The sequence below is a fragment of the Nakaseomyces glabratus genome, chromosome K, assembly GCF_010111755.1.
Source record: "Nakaseomyces glabratus chromosome K, complete sequence".
In the NCBI taxonomy this organism is placed as follows: Eukaryota; Fungi; Ascomycota; class Saccharomycetes; order Saccharomycetales; family Saccharomycetaceae; genus Nakaseomyces; species Nakaseomyces glabratus.
Window position 1 is genome coordinate 1,053,873 of NC_088961.1, and position 15,151 is coordinate 1,069,023.

The 15,151-nt window shown below is 40.4% G+C and overlaps 6 protein-coding genes across 6 annotated transcripts; 2 read left to right on the top strand and 4 right to left on the bottom strand.

The window, feature by feature from the left end:
* Positions 1-444: 444 nt before the first annotated feature.
* On the bottom strand, positions 445-2,655 carry GID11 (Gid11p; the record flags this gene model as incomplete). Its single annotated transcript, XM_448686.1, has 1 exon — positions 445-2,655. The coding sequence occupies one exon, from the start codon at positions 2,653-2,655 to the stop codon at positions 445-447; it is 2,211 nt and encodes a 736-aa protein (XP_448686.1).
* A 733-nt stretch (positions 2,656-3,388) lies between these two features.
* PCD1 (8-oxo-dGTP diphosphatase) lies at positions 3,389-4,372 on the bottom strand (the record flags this gene model as incomplete). The annotated part of the gene is made up of 1 exon (XM_448687.1): positions 3,389-4,372. The coding sequence occupies one exon, from the start codon at positions 4,370-4,372 to the stop codon at positions 3,389-3,391; it is 984 nt and encodes a 327-aa protein (XP_448687.1).
* Positions 4,373-4,988: 616 nt separating this feature from the next.
* CTA1 (catalase A) lies at positions 4,989-6,512 on the bottom strand (the record flags this gene model as incomplete). The annotated part of the gene is made up of 1 exon (XM_448688.1): positions 4,989-6,512. The coding sequence occupies one exon, from the start codon at positions 6,510-6,512 to the stop codon at positions 4,989-4,991; it is 1,524 nt and encodes a 507-aa protein (XP_448688.1).
* Positions 6,513-8,202: 1,690 nt separating this feature from the next.
* CMC4 (Cmc4p) lies at positions 8,203-8,421 on the top strand (the record flags this gene model as incomplete). Its single annotated transcript, XM_065626644.1, has 1 exon — positions 8,203-8,421. The coding sequence occupies one exon, from the start codon at positions 8,203-8,205 to the stop codon at positions 8,419-8,421; it is 219 nt and encodes a 72-aa protein (XP_065482716.1).
* Positions 8,422-11,073: 2,652 nt separating this feature from the next.
* Positions 11,074-12,276, top strand: GVI51_K10703 (alkene reductase; the record flags this gene model as incomplete). The annotated part of the gene is made up of 1 exon (XM_448689.1): positions 11,074-12,276. The coding sequence occupies one exon, from the start codon at positions 11,074-11,076 to the stop codon at positions 12,274-12,276; it is 1,203 nt and encodes a 400-aa protein (XP_448689.1).
* A 1,193-nt stretch (positions 12,277-13,469) lies between these two features.
* On the bottom strand, positions 13,470-14,456 carry GVI51_K10725 (60S ribosomal protein eL36; the record flags this gene model as incomplete). Its single annotated transcript, XM_002999537.1, has 2 exons — positions 13,470-13,756; positions 14,441-14,456. The coding sequence occupies 2 exons, from the start codon at positions 14,454-14,456 to the stop codon at positions 13,470-13,472; spliced, it is 303 nt and encodes a 100-aa protein (XP_002999583.1).
* Positions 14,457-15,151: the final 695 nt, after the last annotated feature.

Below are 15,151 nucleotides of genomic sequence, written 5' to 3' on the forward strand. Positions count from 1 at the left end.
ATAAACTGCAATTGTATATTATACCTAAATATTTTATTAACAAAGACATACATTCATGGGAAATTTTGGTTCTTGGTACGGCGGGTGGGTGAGAAAAGCACCAAGCTTTCGGTTGTTGATATTCCTACTATTTCAATCATACTTTGCTTATTCTTGAGTTTTTTGGGTGGTTTGGTATTATATTGAGAAAAAGAGGAAATTATGAAACTCTGTCTTTACAAGCTATAAATTGTATGAATGATTAAAATAATGAATATGCACCGATAAAAAAAACTAGTAATCGTGATGAAATGAAGAAATGAAGAGATTTGAGTTAACTAAATGCCAGTTACAATGACGACCCAAAAAACAATTAAAAAATGGAAAATAGTAACCAATAAAAGAAAGAAATTAGAAATAAAAAAATAAAATAATCCAAAAATAAATTCAATGAAGTTTACTAAATCAGCAGAAATCATAGCTTGAAAAGCTTCTCCTAGCCCATGAATTGATATTCCATCTCATGATACCATAGTCTGTGCCGATGATCAAAGAGCTTCCGTTACGATCCTCAACCCAGTCGATACCTGAAATATTGTTTTCTTCTGTGAAATCTGTACTTGAATAATCAACTACAGTGTTATTAACGGGGTTGTATCTGCCACTAATTTCATTAATAGTGGGTTCGAATCTACCGCTGAGAGGGTACATATTTTCATTTGTATTGACGTCCTGATATGCATCATATATATCGTCGTCGTCGAATACTGTATTACCATTTGAAGATCCAGAACTGGTATGTAGCTCTTGTTGCTGGTTGGTTTGCTGATTCTGAGCTCTTAGTAAACCACTGTTGTTTCCTTCTTGAGGGATAGTTCGCTTAGATGATGTTGATACACGTCTGATCCTGAAAGAGTTTCTTGCATCTCTGCGCTTAGACACCCTATTATCACTATCTGTAGATGCGGCGTAATAAGATCCCGAATTTTGGCGAGATGAGCCATATTGCGAAGAATTATAATGACTAATAATGCTCTCATTAGTTAGTTTATCAATAACTTTAGGGAAAGGTAAAATCTTGGGTTCTAAGTATTGTAATGGAATATAATTTGCAGGTGTAATCCATGGTTCCCAATTTTTCACTCCAACTGAAGGGAAAGAATATCTTCTCCTAGCATTATTATAGGTAGACATATAGTTTGAAACTGAGCTTTGGTAGTCTGCTGCTTGTTGTTGTGTACTTTGTGTTGTATTATAAGTGTTCTGGTCCTCGGTATCCATTGGTGGTGTAACTTTATCTGGTATTAGGATTATTTGATGATTGACAAAATTTCTTGTGTCGACAACGTGAACTCTACCCTGATGCTCAGAAATGAATAATAGGTCATCCAAGCCGTAACTAAATCTGCAGACCCTGAATGCACCATTATGTGAGTGCGGTCTTGTGGAACTTATCTCAGCTAGCGGGGAATCTAGTCTTCTAACATCATATATCAGACACACCCCGTTCTGGAACAACGTTGCAAATTGCAAGTCATTTTCAGAGAACGAGTTGTAAAAGCCGTGGTCTCCGTTTGGAGCTTCGAATATATTATCGATGTAACCGGTGTTGTCTCCAGAAGAGTATCTGTGAATTCTTTTGATCTTGGAGTGAGAGTTACCCCATTGTGCTTGGTTGTCGTAATTTAAGGTGAACTGTTCTGATAGGTTCTCTTGTCTGTAAATGGCAAATTTGTTTGAGTCACCGGAAACAATCATAGTCTTTGAATCATGCGATAAAGCCGCATTATTCAAAGGAAACTTCAAATCAGAGAATCTTCTTACAAGCTGAACGTCTCTGTTGCTGATATCACATTGGTACATGTGGCCGTCGTTGTTGCAAGTGTAAAGGTCATACTGGTTGTTCGATCTATCATTTAAAGTCACACAGTTGTTGATGAATTGGCCCAGTACGAAAGTCATGGAAACGTTAGTGTTTTGGTTGTACAATGATAATATACCTTTCCAAATATTTGGGTTGCTGTAATTGCTGCGATCCAAGAGCACATCTCGCCTAGCCAATTTGATAGGCTGAGCTGGAGGTGAGGAGTCTGTGGTGTTCTGTGTATTTATGTTACTCCCAGCCACAGAGGTGGCGTTTCTGTCTGTGGGCGGACTCGTAGCACCGGCATTATGATTCAGTCTGTTCCAGTTGGTTGGGAACCCTCTGTCATCCGAACCCACAAGACCACCACAAGCAGTTAGCCCGTTAAGCTCTGTGAAGCAACGCGGTTTGAAATAAAACTCGACTAGCTTCTCTGAAGGCACGTTCAGGTTTCCCTTCAGCATGTCCCTGTTCCTATACGACACGACATCCTTCTTCAGCTTGGACGACAGCCGCCTCTTCTCCCCTTCTGACCCTGAGACATGGCTCTCAGACATCCTGTGCGACCGGTAACTCCGCAGCCCTTCCAGATCAGTGTCCAGAACACGGATCGAGTGGTCGTATATGTAGTACAGCTTGCTGTGGTTTCCCGAGGACGGCTTGATACAGTCTCGCAGCTGCCAGTGGTTTATCGTCACCCGCGCATCATACAACTCCAGCCCCGGCATCATGTAATTCTGGTACACCTTGTCAAACACAGGCGCCGAAGCATCATCCTCTTCAAACCGCCTGCTCGTGTCATCTATCGTCATTCTCTCCTTGCTAAACTATTCTAACTTACAAGTATTTCCCAAAATAAAAATATTTCCCATACTTTTAGCCGCTGATCTCCAAGAAAGACCAGCCATCCCAGGACCTTGCGATGCGTCGTCCTATTTATACTAGCGCCAGGCCCAGCCCCATTTCCACTTCCCTCCCATCGGCCACCCCGTTCCCAGTTTCCCAATTCCCAGTTTCCCACAGTCTGCTCTAAGAGACCCCCCCCTTCTTCTCTCTATCCCCCCCCCCAAATTCACACAGAAACACCCGCACAAAATGATGAGTCTTTCCTGAGAACCGTCGATCGAAATCGCTCAGCACCCCCCTCCTACCCTCGTTCCTCAGAGACCCTCGTACAAGTCTCTCTCTCTCTTGCTCTCTGCTGGGATATTTCCTCTATTCCGATAGAATTCTGGGCTGCCCTCCCCCCACAGACAGTACCGCACCGTTGTGGGTCGTGTCTGTGAGGAGGAACTACACCCTTTCCCAGTTCCACCTCCGATGTCCGCTACAAGGGTTGCTGTGCGCCGCTGCAGGGCTCCTCTACAGGGCTCATTTGTGTCAAAATTATGCGAAACTGAACTCCTCCCATTGTTCGGGGATATCGGGGGGAAATGGAAGGGGTGTGTCTATATTGCTACTCTAATACGTTGGAATCATGTGATTTACATATAACTGACTATACTGCATGTTATATACTGACTATACATATACACAGTGCTAGAACTAGAAAGTTACGCCGCGGGAGTGGAGGTCTGACATGTATGCCTCGGGTATGACGTCTGTGTAGTTGGTGTCGCGCTTGGCGCGGATCATGTCTGACTCCCACTGAGACCGCTCCGGTTGCATCTGGCCATTGGTGTAGAGTCCGTAGATCAGGTCCTCGTGTCCCACCGTGGCCTGTCTGCTAGTGTCCGTGGTTATGAGTCCCGTGGCGATCGCGGCTAGGTCGCTGATGATCTTCGCGGTGAGCCCCCACAGGTCGCGGCATTGCACTCGGTGGCTGCTGGCGTCCCGCAGCACTTCGACTTCGTTCTCCTCGCTGCTCAGGTCCTGCACATCCGTGAGCCAGGGGGCCTCTTGCGGATTCTCTACGGGGTAATAGAAGTGGTCCACTAGCCAGGGAAGGCCCCCCCACTCGAGAGACTCCTCTCTGTGGTCAACGTACTCAGTTGCCATACCGCGGCGCAAATGTCTGGGTGCCAAGTCCCGCAGTGGCACAGAGAACAGCGACGATGTCTCGCCAGGGTTTAACTTCGCGGCAAACTTGCTCGCCTCCAGGATATCCAGGTCAGACTTGTGCGTGTTCTTGAGCAGGCACACGACGGGCTTAACGCTGAGCAGTGTGCGTGATATGTAGCAAGGCATCTCCGTCAGCAGGTTTTCTATCTCCATGCCGTAGTCCCGCTTCAGTTGTGCTGCGTCCTGCGGTAGCCCAATCTCCTCACATGTCTCTCTTCTAGCCACTTGCTCGGGAGTCTCCTTCGCATCGTCCGCTTTACCTCCGGGGAATGACACATGGCCCGAGAAACTACGCAGACTCCGTGACCGCTTGGTCAATAGAACTCTTAACTCACCTTGGTTTCCAATAAATAGTAGTACCAGCACGGCAGATCGCCTGCCTAATGGCCACACGTCCTGCAGCCTGTAAGGACTTCTAAACCTGTTGAACTTCCGTATGTTCTCCAAAAGCAAACTGGACTTAAGCATTCTGGCGGTCCAAATAATAATAGTTTGGGGTATAGTCAAGATATACCTGCGTTGTTAACTGTCTTGAACAATGCCAGGCTCTTGTATGGTTTGCTCCAACTTGTGTTTTATGTTGGACTACGACGGTCTCGCCCCGAATGACTCCCCTGCTTCGCAGATTTTAACTTTTGAGAAAGTCCGTTCAATTTGTTCAACTCTAAAGAGTTGTATTTCAGTGCGGTACAATGGACAACATCAATGCATCCAGTGACATTTATAATAATTTAATCTCTTGAATATTTAATAAATAGCTGATAGATATATATTTCTGTTACTAAAAAAAAAAAACTATGAATTAAGACATAACATCAAGTCCCAAACCATATAGAATAAATAATGAAAATAAAAACATGAACATTAGTGTCACATTTCTTGTTCCCATATTAAATAAATACCCACCTAATACCGGTTAGTTGAGATGAGAAAAGCTAGCGCTTTGAACTGAACTATTGTTTCATATAAATACCAATATAATTTTTCAATTTTTTTTTTGAATTTTTTGGTCTCTTATAAACTTTATCATTTACCTCATTGAATAGAGCTGTTTTACAGCACTTTACGTGGTTCAAAAGCGCACTTAGATCTTAGCAGTTGGGGCGCTGGCGTTCTTTTCGATCTCCTTTCTGATGTTAGCACCTAGACCTTCATCAACACGAGAGAACATGTCGATAACACGTTGTTGGATCTCTGGGTCAGCACCAGCAACGTGAGTACCGATGTTGTAAGCCAAGTGCTCTTGTTGGTCCTTTTGCTTACCCAAGACCTTGTACAAGTCTCTGGCTTGGACGAAGTCGATGTCGCCTGGAGAAGTAGCCCAGTGGAATGGTTGAGCTGGACCGTTCCAGACTTCTTGGTGTTGTTGGATTGGTCTGTCTTGGTTTGGAATTTGGTATTGCTTGTTGGAAGCGTAGTAGTTTGGTTCGTTACCGAAGTTACCATCAACGTTCATTGGACCGTCTCTAATAACTGGGTTGAAGAACTTGGAGGCGTATGGGCAGTTGACAGGGATTTGGTGGAAGTTAGCACCCAATCTGTAACGGTGAGCATCAGCGTAAGCAAACAAACGAGATTGTAGAACTGGGTCAGCAGATGGTTCTTGGTATGGAACAGTGTTGGCTGGGGAGAAAGCAGCTTGTTCGATGGAAGCAAAGTAATTCAATGGGTTTTCGTTCATGACCATCTTACCGACTCTACGCAATGGGAAGTCCTTGTGTGGCCAGACCTTGGTCAAGTCGAAGACAGAGAATGGCAACTTCTTGGCTTGTTCTTCGGTCATAGTTTGGATGTAAACAGTCCAGGATGGGTAGTTACCCTTGGCGATGTTTTCGTACAAGTCTTGTTGACAGTAGTCTGGGTTCTTACCAGCGATTTCAACAGCTTCATCATTGGTCAAGTTTTTGATACCTTGGTCAGTCAAGATGTGAACTTGGACATAGTGCCATTCACCCTTCTTGTTGGACCACTTGTAAGTGTGACCGGAGTAACCGTTCATGTGTCTGTAAGAAGCTGGGGTACCTCTGTCGGAGAACAGGATCATCAATTGGTGGACAGCAACTTGGTTTTCTGGAGTGGTCAAGTAATCCCAGAACATGTTTGGGTCCTTCAAGTTAGTTTGTGGGTTTCTCTTTTGGGTGTGGATGAAATGTGGGAACTTAGATGGGTCTCTGATGAAGAAAATTGGAGTGTTGTTGTAAACCCAGTCCAAGTTACCTTCTTCAGTGTAGAACTTGGTAGCAAAACCTCTTGGGTCTCTGGCGGTGTCTGCAGAACCCTTTTCACCACCGACAGTGGAGAATCTGGTCAAGAATCTGGTTCTCTTACCAATTTCGGAGAACATGGCAGAACCACAGATGTCAGTAATATCATCAGTGACTTCAAAGTAACCAAAGGCACCAGAACCGTGGGCGTGAGGGTTTCTTTCTGGGATTCTCTCTCTGTTGAAGTGGGCCAAGGAGTCGATCAAGTTAGCATCTTGCATCAACAATGGGCCGTGTTGACCAACTCTTTGAGTAGCAAATGGGTCATTGTATGGGTAACCTGTAGAGTTAGTGACAACTCTGTCACCTCTAACATCGGAAGTGTTAGTTGGATTAGCGGACATGTTTTTTTTCAATTGTGGGAAGTTATCTAATAAGCCAAAAGGAACAAAAAATTAGCGTTATAATGTTGATTTTTTGTTGATTGAAAGTATCTATTATGTATATAATTGATGCTTTCAAGATTTGGTTTGTTGTTGTATTTATATATTTTACAATAAGAACAACAAAGGATAAAGGATGTGTTCCAAGGCTTGATGATGGTAAAGGCTTACCCTTTATATAGCTATCCAAACTATTGATTATTGAGAAAGGACTTAAGGGAAATAATAATTGTTATTAATTTAGTCTAGGTCTTAAGCACAATTTGTAATTGCATCCATAACTTATTGTTGCAAACAGTAAATTTTCAGATACTTTTCAGAGAACTAGCATGAGGGGTTACTAATTTCTTTATCCCAAGTTCCAAGGTAATTAGTTGGAGTTTTCTTTAAGTTCTCTCAAGGTAGTTTAACGATGAAAGACGGACATTTTACTCCAAATATAGTGCAGTGTCTATTGCCGAAGGAAAAGGAGGAAAGAGGGTTGAAGGAATAGTGAGAAACTTCGACACATTTGCGAAGGGCATCTCTCCTTCATCGAAATTAGCGTTTTCCCTCCATACAAACCTCCGTTATTCAACAAGAGAAACTGGAAGGCTCCCTAAATTTTAAAGGTTAAGGAATTAGCCATCCCATGGCCCTTTGTGCTATCCTTGAGCAATAGCTAGTAAAGGGTTAAGAAGGGTTACAAGAGCCAGTAGGATAAAGGGCAATTACTAAGAGTACTGTGGCATGGCCCAGAACCAAAACAGAACGAGAGAACTCAAATAGGTTAGGAACATGGGTAGAGAGAGGATGAAGGCAGCATTTTGTTGGTGAGATGATATCTCCTGTGAAAGAGAAAACTTCTAATCTCCGACAAGTGTTTAACTAGTAGTGATAATCTCAAAAGAGATTGGGATCACAGGCTTGATGACAAAATAATAGCTTAGAAGCTGGAACTTTCTCAGTTGAACGACCAGCTCCCCAGACACCCTTTGTAATACCAGATATAATCCCGTAGAACTCACAACACTTTTCAGTTGGAATGGGATTCTAGAGGGCCGTTGGGTTCCTTACGAATATGCAACTTTTATGATCACAGGTTAAAAAAAGGGAAAGCATCCGATTGTTGAACAAAGGGCAAGATGATGCAAATTGGGGGTCTCTGAACATAGTTTAGATGCAATCCGATATGACCCGTGAGTTGTACAAAGAAAAATGTCCGTCTGTTGCTCATAAATGATATGACCCTACATAACTCAGTGCTTCTTCTTTAGATTTATATTATGCTAAATAAAAGAAAGGAGCCGAAGTTGGACAAATTACACTGATAAATCTAGTGGGGGAGTTAACTCTAGAAGGGGAGATCTGAGATTTCCAGGAGTATAACTGCAAAAGTATAGAGAAGTATGTAATCCGTTCTCCAATTATGGCTGCAGACTCTTTTTGTGATAGCTGTGAGTATAAGACGTAAAGACCATAGACAGTAAAGGAATACGAGAAGTACGGATAAAAACCTTTCCAGGAATTTGATCATCAAAGAGCGATTTTGGTTAGACTCTACGTCATTTTCCAAAATACCTTGTCCACATATCATCTGAAAGTTAAGGCAGACGATAATAAAATCAAATCTTATACACGCGCGCACATAAACAAATAAACAAACGACCCGATGTCTGGTAGATCATCCAGTGCATGTCAGAAAGAAGCTTGTGCTATTCAGGACTGCTTACAAAGCAATGGTTATAACGAAGACAGATGTTCTCGACTTATCGATAACCTTTACAAGTGTTGTAAGAAATTTTATGCTGAAAATCCTGAAATCGGCTCCAGGTGTTGCCCCAGGCCTGAATTGTTGAAATTGAAATTGAAACAGCGAGGTTTAGAATGATATGCTTTTGTTGCCGGTATGTTTATTTATTTTGCCAACAAGGCAATATTGAGGACAATTATCTATGATATTCAATCAGGAATTGATCATATGGGATATTATTATCCGACTATCAAAATAAATTGTTGGGGATTTAATTCCGCCACTATTGGATGACGGCATAGACGCAATTTTGCATGTGCACCTAGGAGATGCTGAGTGTTTAATTATTGCTTATCATTCTTGATATTCTTTCTCCTTAAACTCGATTTCAAAAGAACTTAGAAAACATAAATAACTCCAACTTTTTTAAAATTTAGATGCGTTATTTCCTAAAGCTACATGGTCAATATGTTGAAAAGCCAATGATTGTTGAGTCTTAATGAGCTGCCAACCATTTCTATAACACCAACAGCCTTTTGCAGTCTTTGTCGTCCGATATTCTAATATTCTGGACGAATTAATGTTTTTAGATGCCTAACCGCACAGTATTAGCTAAACATCTGAATGGATATTTTATTCTAGACTTTAGTTGCGGGATAGAAAATGACAAATATCTCAAACTGCAATGTGATGGAAATGGTTTTAAAATGGAAAAATTCTATATTTCATGAGTTTTGTATGAGTATAACTTCCGATAGATAATTGGCAAAGCTTCTAAATTGACTCCAATCCATTTTCAAGTTATACTTTCGATGTATGGTATATGGTCTTAGTATCAAAACAAGATTATATATGTGTTCTGCATTCGTCTGAGCTTAGAGAAAGTTCGAAATTTGAACTTGCAAGATAATATCAAGGCATATATTTATCCTATCTCTGCTAGGCCAGTATGTTGATTATGCTTTCGATACGGTCTAAAAGGATTTAACTGTTTTAACTGGTAGTTATTTAGTTGTTGATTGATCCTGGTGCTTGAGAAAGTTGGATATATGGAATACTTGTTTTGTCGGTTTTTACGCCACCACCAACAAACTTAAATGGATTTGATAAAACTTTTAGCCTGGCAACAGGAAACGTTTCCCGAAATTTAGATGGACCAAACTTCCTATCTTTATTCTGTTATGATTGGGTGCTTTGAACGTCATTAGGTAATGGTCAATCTTTAATCAATAGAAAGACCTTAATATGCTTACTGCACGTAGATAAACCTGATCTGTTGCGGTTTAGCTAAGTGTTTTGAAAGCAGGTGAGGTATTTTTCAATTAGTAAATACAGTGCAAGAGCATGGATGTATTGTGTTCCTTCAGAAGCAAAAGAGTATGAAAGTCTGTTTGCTTTTGCTCACAACAACTGTTAGACATCGGTTGCAAGAATAGGGGCTAAGAGTTATTCGTTATCAATAAAGTAACACTGTACTGTGTGTTATTTGCTTCGATGTTACAAAATATCACCTACACGTGATGTTGAATGACTACATAGTGAATGTAAACTCCTATAGGCATATTTTTTGACGGGAGAGTAACTCCGAAAGGAGAGAATTTGGCATATTACTATCAACCACAGTTCATAGAAGGAGACGTATTCAATCACAGTGTGTTCAGGTAACATTCTACAGATAAATATATGTCAAGTCCACTCTTCCCACTACTGTGGGGTCCTATCATTTTTTATTTTCAATTTTTGATTACGTATTACAAATCGTCGTCGATCATTGTAGCTTCGCGAACTGTGGACCTGAAAATTAGAAACCACGACTCAATGAATGAAAATGAGTACTATGGGAACAGGGTAATTGGATTAATCTTGTCATTCCTTAGTTTGGGAAATAGCTTCGGACTCCGATAAAGCTGGCAGCATGTTATGTTGGCAAATATAGTAGCAGGCTTGAGGGAAATCATTTTTTTTTGTTCATTCTGGTTCTTAACATAATGATTGTGGACGTTATTGTGGTTGAATTAATCTGCGTTATTTTCTAAACAAGGTGACTGAATTCTCTAATCAGCATTGTGAGATGGCGGTTGTTTATAGGGGAGTTCATGACTTTGTTGAGTTAATTGAATTAGGTAAGGATCAGGGAGTGCAAAAGTTTCCATAGTTTTCCATTGATTAATTAGAGTGTTTATCCATTCCCGGTATGTTAACACCATTGTGATTGAAAACGGTAAAGCTGTCAAATTACCTTGAATTTAACGTGGGGAATTGTATAAACTTCATTACTAAGGATGCGTGAAATGTAACATTGTGGTGAAAATGGATGGCTTATTGGTCTAATTGAGCTTGATTAACTTCAAATGTGTGTTTACCGCTGTTCTATTCTACTCAGAACTGTTATTTTTCATTTTTAACCTCTATCAAAAATCTAAGAAAGAGCTAACTCGGGTCAATTCCCAACGAAATAGTTGAAATTATGATTAGAATACGAATTTATACAATTTTACTGCCAGAATAATAATAGATCAATGATTGTTCAGATAGCACTGATAGATTATTACAAATTGAGGAATACTGAGATAACAGGAAAAATATAGAATTGAGGAACACTCTAAATTTTTAATCTCGAAAACATATAAAAAGGCTACCAAGATGTTCCATTCTTGGATTATCAATGGCTTCTTCTTTCAAGTTTAATCCTATTATTGCTAGAAAAACAGCAAGTTAATACTTAGAAAGAATATTAGCGTTGTCTTTAGTATTCAATTAGCAAAAATTATCAAACTACAACATAACAAAATGTCATTCACAACTGATTTTGAGCCAGTCTCTTTGAAGGGTACTAACTTATTCAAGCCTTTGAAAGTTGGTAACAACACGGTTCTACATCGTGCTGCCTTCCCACCATTAACTAGAATGAGAGCTGAGAGCCCAGGTAACATTCCAAACAGAGAATGGTCTGTAGAGTATTACAGACAAAGATCGCAAAGACCTGGTACTTTAGTTATCACTGAAGGTACCTTCCCATCTGCTCAAGCTGGTGGTTATGATAATGCTCCAGGTATTTGGTCTGAAGAACAATTAGTTGAGTGGAGAAAGATTATTGATGCCATTCACAGCAACAAATCGTTTGCTTGGGTGCAACTTTGGGCTTTGGGTAGACTAGCCATGCCAAATCTGTTGGCCAGGGACGGTTTGAGATTTGATTCAGCAACTGATAACTACTACGCAAGCCCAGAACAAGAAGAGCTTGCAAAGAAGTCCAACAACTTACAACACGGCTTGTCTAGGGAAGATATCAAGCAATATGTTAATGATTACGTGCAGGCTTCCAAGAATGCTATTTCTGCTGGTGCTGATGGTGTTGAAATTCATAGTTCAACTGGTTTCTTGTTGAACGAATTCATTGACCCAATTTCCAACCACAGATCCGATGAATACGGTGGATCAATTGAAAACAGAGCAAGATTTGTTTTGGAAGTAGTTGATGCTGTCGTTGATGCCATTGGTGCTGAGAAGACAGCTATTAGATTCTCACCATATGGTAACTACGGAGGTATGTCTGGTGGTACTGACCCTACTATTATTGCACAATATGCTTACATCATTGGTGAATTGGAAAAAAGAGCTAAGGGAGGAAAGAGACTTGCCTACATACATTTTATGGAGCCAAGAGTTCTTGATCCATTCCTTCCAGAAGGTGAAAGTGTATACAATGAAGGTACAATTGACTTCGCTTACTCAATCTGGAAGGGTGTGATTATTAGAACTGGTAACTATGCCATTCATCCAGAAGTTGTAAAGGATGTTGTTAATGATGACAGAACCATAATTGGTTATGGTAGATACTTTATCTCTAACCCTGATTTGGTCGACCGTTTGGAAAAGGGATTACCTTTGAACAAGTATGACAGGTCATACTTCTACACTATGACTGCCGAAGGTTACATTGACTATCCTACCTATGCAGAAGCTATCAAGAAGGGCTGGGATAAGAAATAACTATCCGATAATATCTGGGATAGTCATCCAATAAATTTTGGAAAGACTTTGAACTTTCATTTATAGAAATAAGAATGTTTCTGTTATTCAGAAAGGTAAGTATTGTAGTAGTTTCTAGTTTTACTGTATAAACTTGCCTAAAATTGTCGAATTTTTTTTATTAGTGGAATTACAAAAAGGTTCATTATCCTATCTCATATGTGGAGTTACTCATTGTAACTGTGTCGTCCAGCAAGTATGAGGATTGTCACGGGTTTCAAGTGGCATCACCTAGATACGCACCTAAACATAAATCTGAATCATTTAAGACCTCATACGTGACAGGTTTCCTGTTCAAAAGAATACTACAAATACAATGGAGTGAGAAAATATATAAAAAAATGTGCGTGAAGAAAATCTAATCATAAGTATATTCAAATTCATACTTCCAGGGAAGATCCACTCACTACCCCTCCATATATTTCAATGGAATAGAGTACTGGTTTGCTCTAAGAACAACCGCGAGCACGGCAGTCTGGAGAAGGTAAAACGACATCCAGACCGTGAGGGTTACTCATAACATCTATGTTAGAAAAAGATTGCACCGTGACTCTGGGCGTCTATTAAATAAAAGACATTGTAGGGATCTTCGAAAGAGGAATCAAGAATAAAACCGAATGACAATAAAAATGATACGTAACAACTCATAGCTAAATTAAAGGTGCCCATCGCCTGCCTTTTATAGTTTTTCAAAATTTTGAAAAAAATTTCTCGAACTTTACAGCATCGTTTTCTATGATCGTAATGAGGTTTAGGGTATAGAGAGGCCAACTCACAGAGGAATATTGACAACTCCACTTACATTATGACTATCACCTGTAAAATGAGAAAGGTTGTGCAGATAAGTAAGTCTTACGGCAACATTTAGAAATAGTTATTGAAGTATGTTTGAGTTTTCTCTACTGTCTAAGTACTTATTGAACCAGGAGGGGATCACATTGGTATGATGATCTAATAATATAAGGATTAAATTATATGTAACGTAGTTTACATTCCGTTTATAGAAAATGTTTATGTAGTGTTGTGGGATTTAACAGGTATTCGACATTGTTATAATCTCCATGATTTTTGAAAGAAGATGTACTTTTTATATAAGTTGGATCTTCTCTTTTAAAATGGATTTGAGAAAGATATAATAATTAGGAATAACCCGTTTAGTGACGACGAGAAGCAGCAATGATGGAGTTCATTTCTTCAACCTTAGCCTTAGCTCTGGTGAAAGAACCCAATCTCTTCTTGGCGACCTTTCTAGCTCTCTTTTCACCGGCGTTTCTGATCAAATCGATCAATCTTCTTTCGTATGGAGACAAACCAGCGATTTCTCTGACCAAAGAACGAACGAACTTGGTTCTGTTAGAAGCAGCACCCTTCTTGTAAGAGATCTTTGGGGCTGGGGTCATTTGGGTGACCTTAGTACCCTTGTTCAAACCAACAGCAATACCTGGAATCATTAGTATACCAAAAACTTATGCTCTTATTCTTATCAGTACCATGTGATTAAATCTTCAGAATTCCAAACTCATATTGAACAGATAATATTTATCGGTAATAAAAACTGCTTGTTCCACTATCACGCTAGTAATAAAAATTTGTCACACTGCACCACAATACGATGGAAGAATTATAATATGGAAATTTTTTCGCTCTTCGTCAAACCAATACACAAGCCAATAGTCGATACCTAACTTATCATTCACGGTGGTAAAAGATTTCAATATCACATGGTAAATACAAATAGAGAGATTTTTGATAATAGTAATTATGTTAGTAAAATTGCTTCGAATTGTTTTGTTGGTTCCACATCCGTAGTCAATAGTTTATCTCATTTCATGTTATGCCAATAGAATTGATATAATTTTCAGCATTATGTTGCAATTTGTCCCATGTCATTATAGTAGTGTCTCTCAAAACATAAATCTTCGTTTCTTATCAGAGATTTCCAAAAATGTAGGTTTCTCGGTATTCTTATTTCAACAACTTCAGCGTTACATTCCTATCGGCTAGCTATTCACATTGTTACAACCGTGTTCAAGGCATATTATATCATGCTGATTAGAGATTTTTGCTGCAAACTTCCGGGATGTGCTTCATATATCTTTCTGTCGAATTTCCTAGGTTAACATACCAGTCTTAACGGCCATTTTTGATGTCTTTGTTTACCTCTTCTTGTTGACAATTAAGCGCGTAAATTAACCAACTTATGTATCTACAACTTTTAACCGTCCACCCACTTCTAAAACTTCCAGCTAGCCACTATTCCCACTTTCACGCAGAGAGTTTTCGACTACGCATCGACCCCAGTGTAGCTGGAAATTTTCACCAAAATGGAGTTTGCCACTACGGAGACTCACCAAGTGGAGTGCAGCTGAGGTTTAGGCTTAGGCTCACGCTTCGGCCTAGGCTTAGGCTTGGACCTGGGCCTGGTCTCAGTACCGGAGGAGGAAGCCGGGTCTGCGAGCACTCAAGCAGAAGGAACCCCTCTGCCTAGCGAGACTCTAACGTTTCCCCTCCCCCTTCCCATGGCCACGCTGCCCATCCGACTGAAAGGGCAGCTCTCGGCTCTTCAGAATCTTCCCCTTAGGGAGAGGGTTACCATAGCCTAGAGGGAAGTGGTACCTTAGACAAGCCTAGCACCGTGGGACCGTGAGCCTACCACCTGGGCCTTTCCCCTTTACTGGTTGGATGGCCCTCGGGCTTTCGAAGCACCCAGCACGGGAGGGGTGAGATTCCGAGCAAAAACATCTTAGCAATCAAATATCTGCTAAGATGTATGGGTGTTATATGGTACGGATGTCTGGGTTTTAGGAAAGGCAGTCACAATAAACTATTGTTGCTA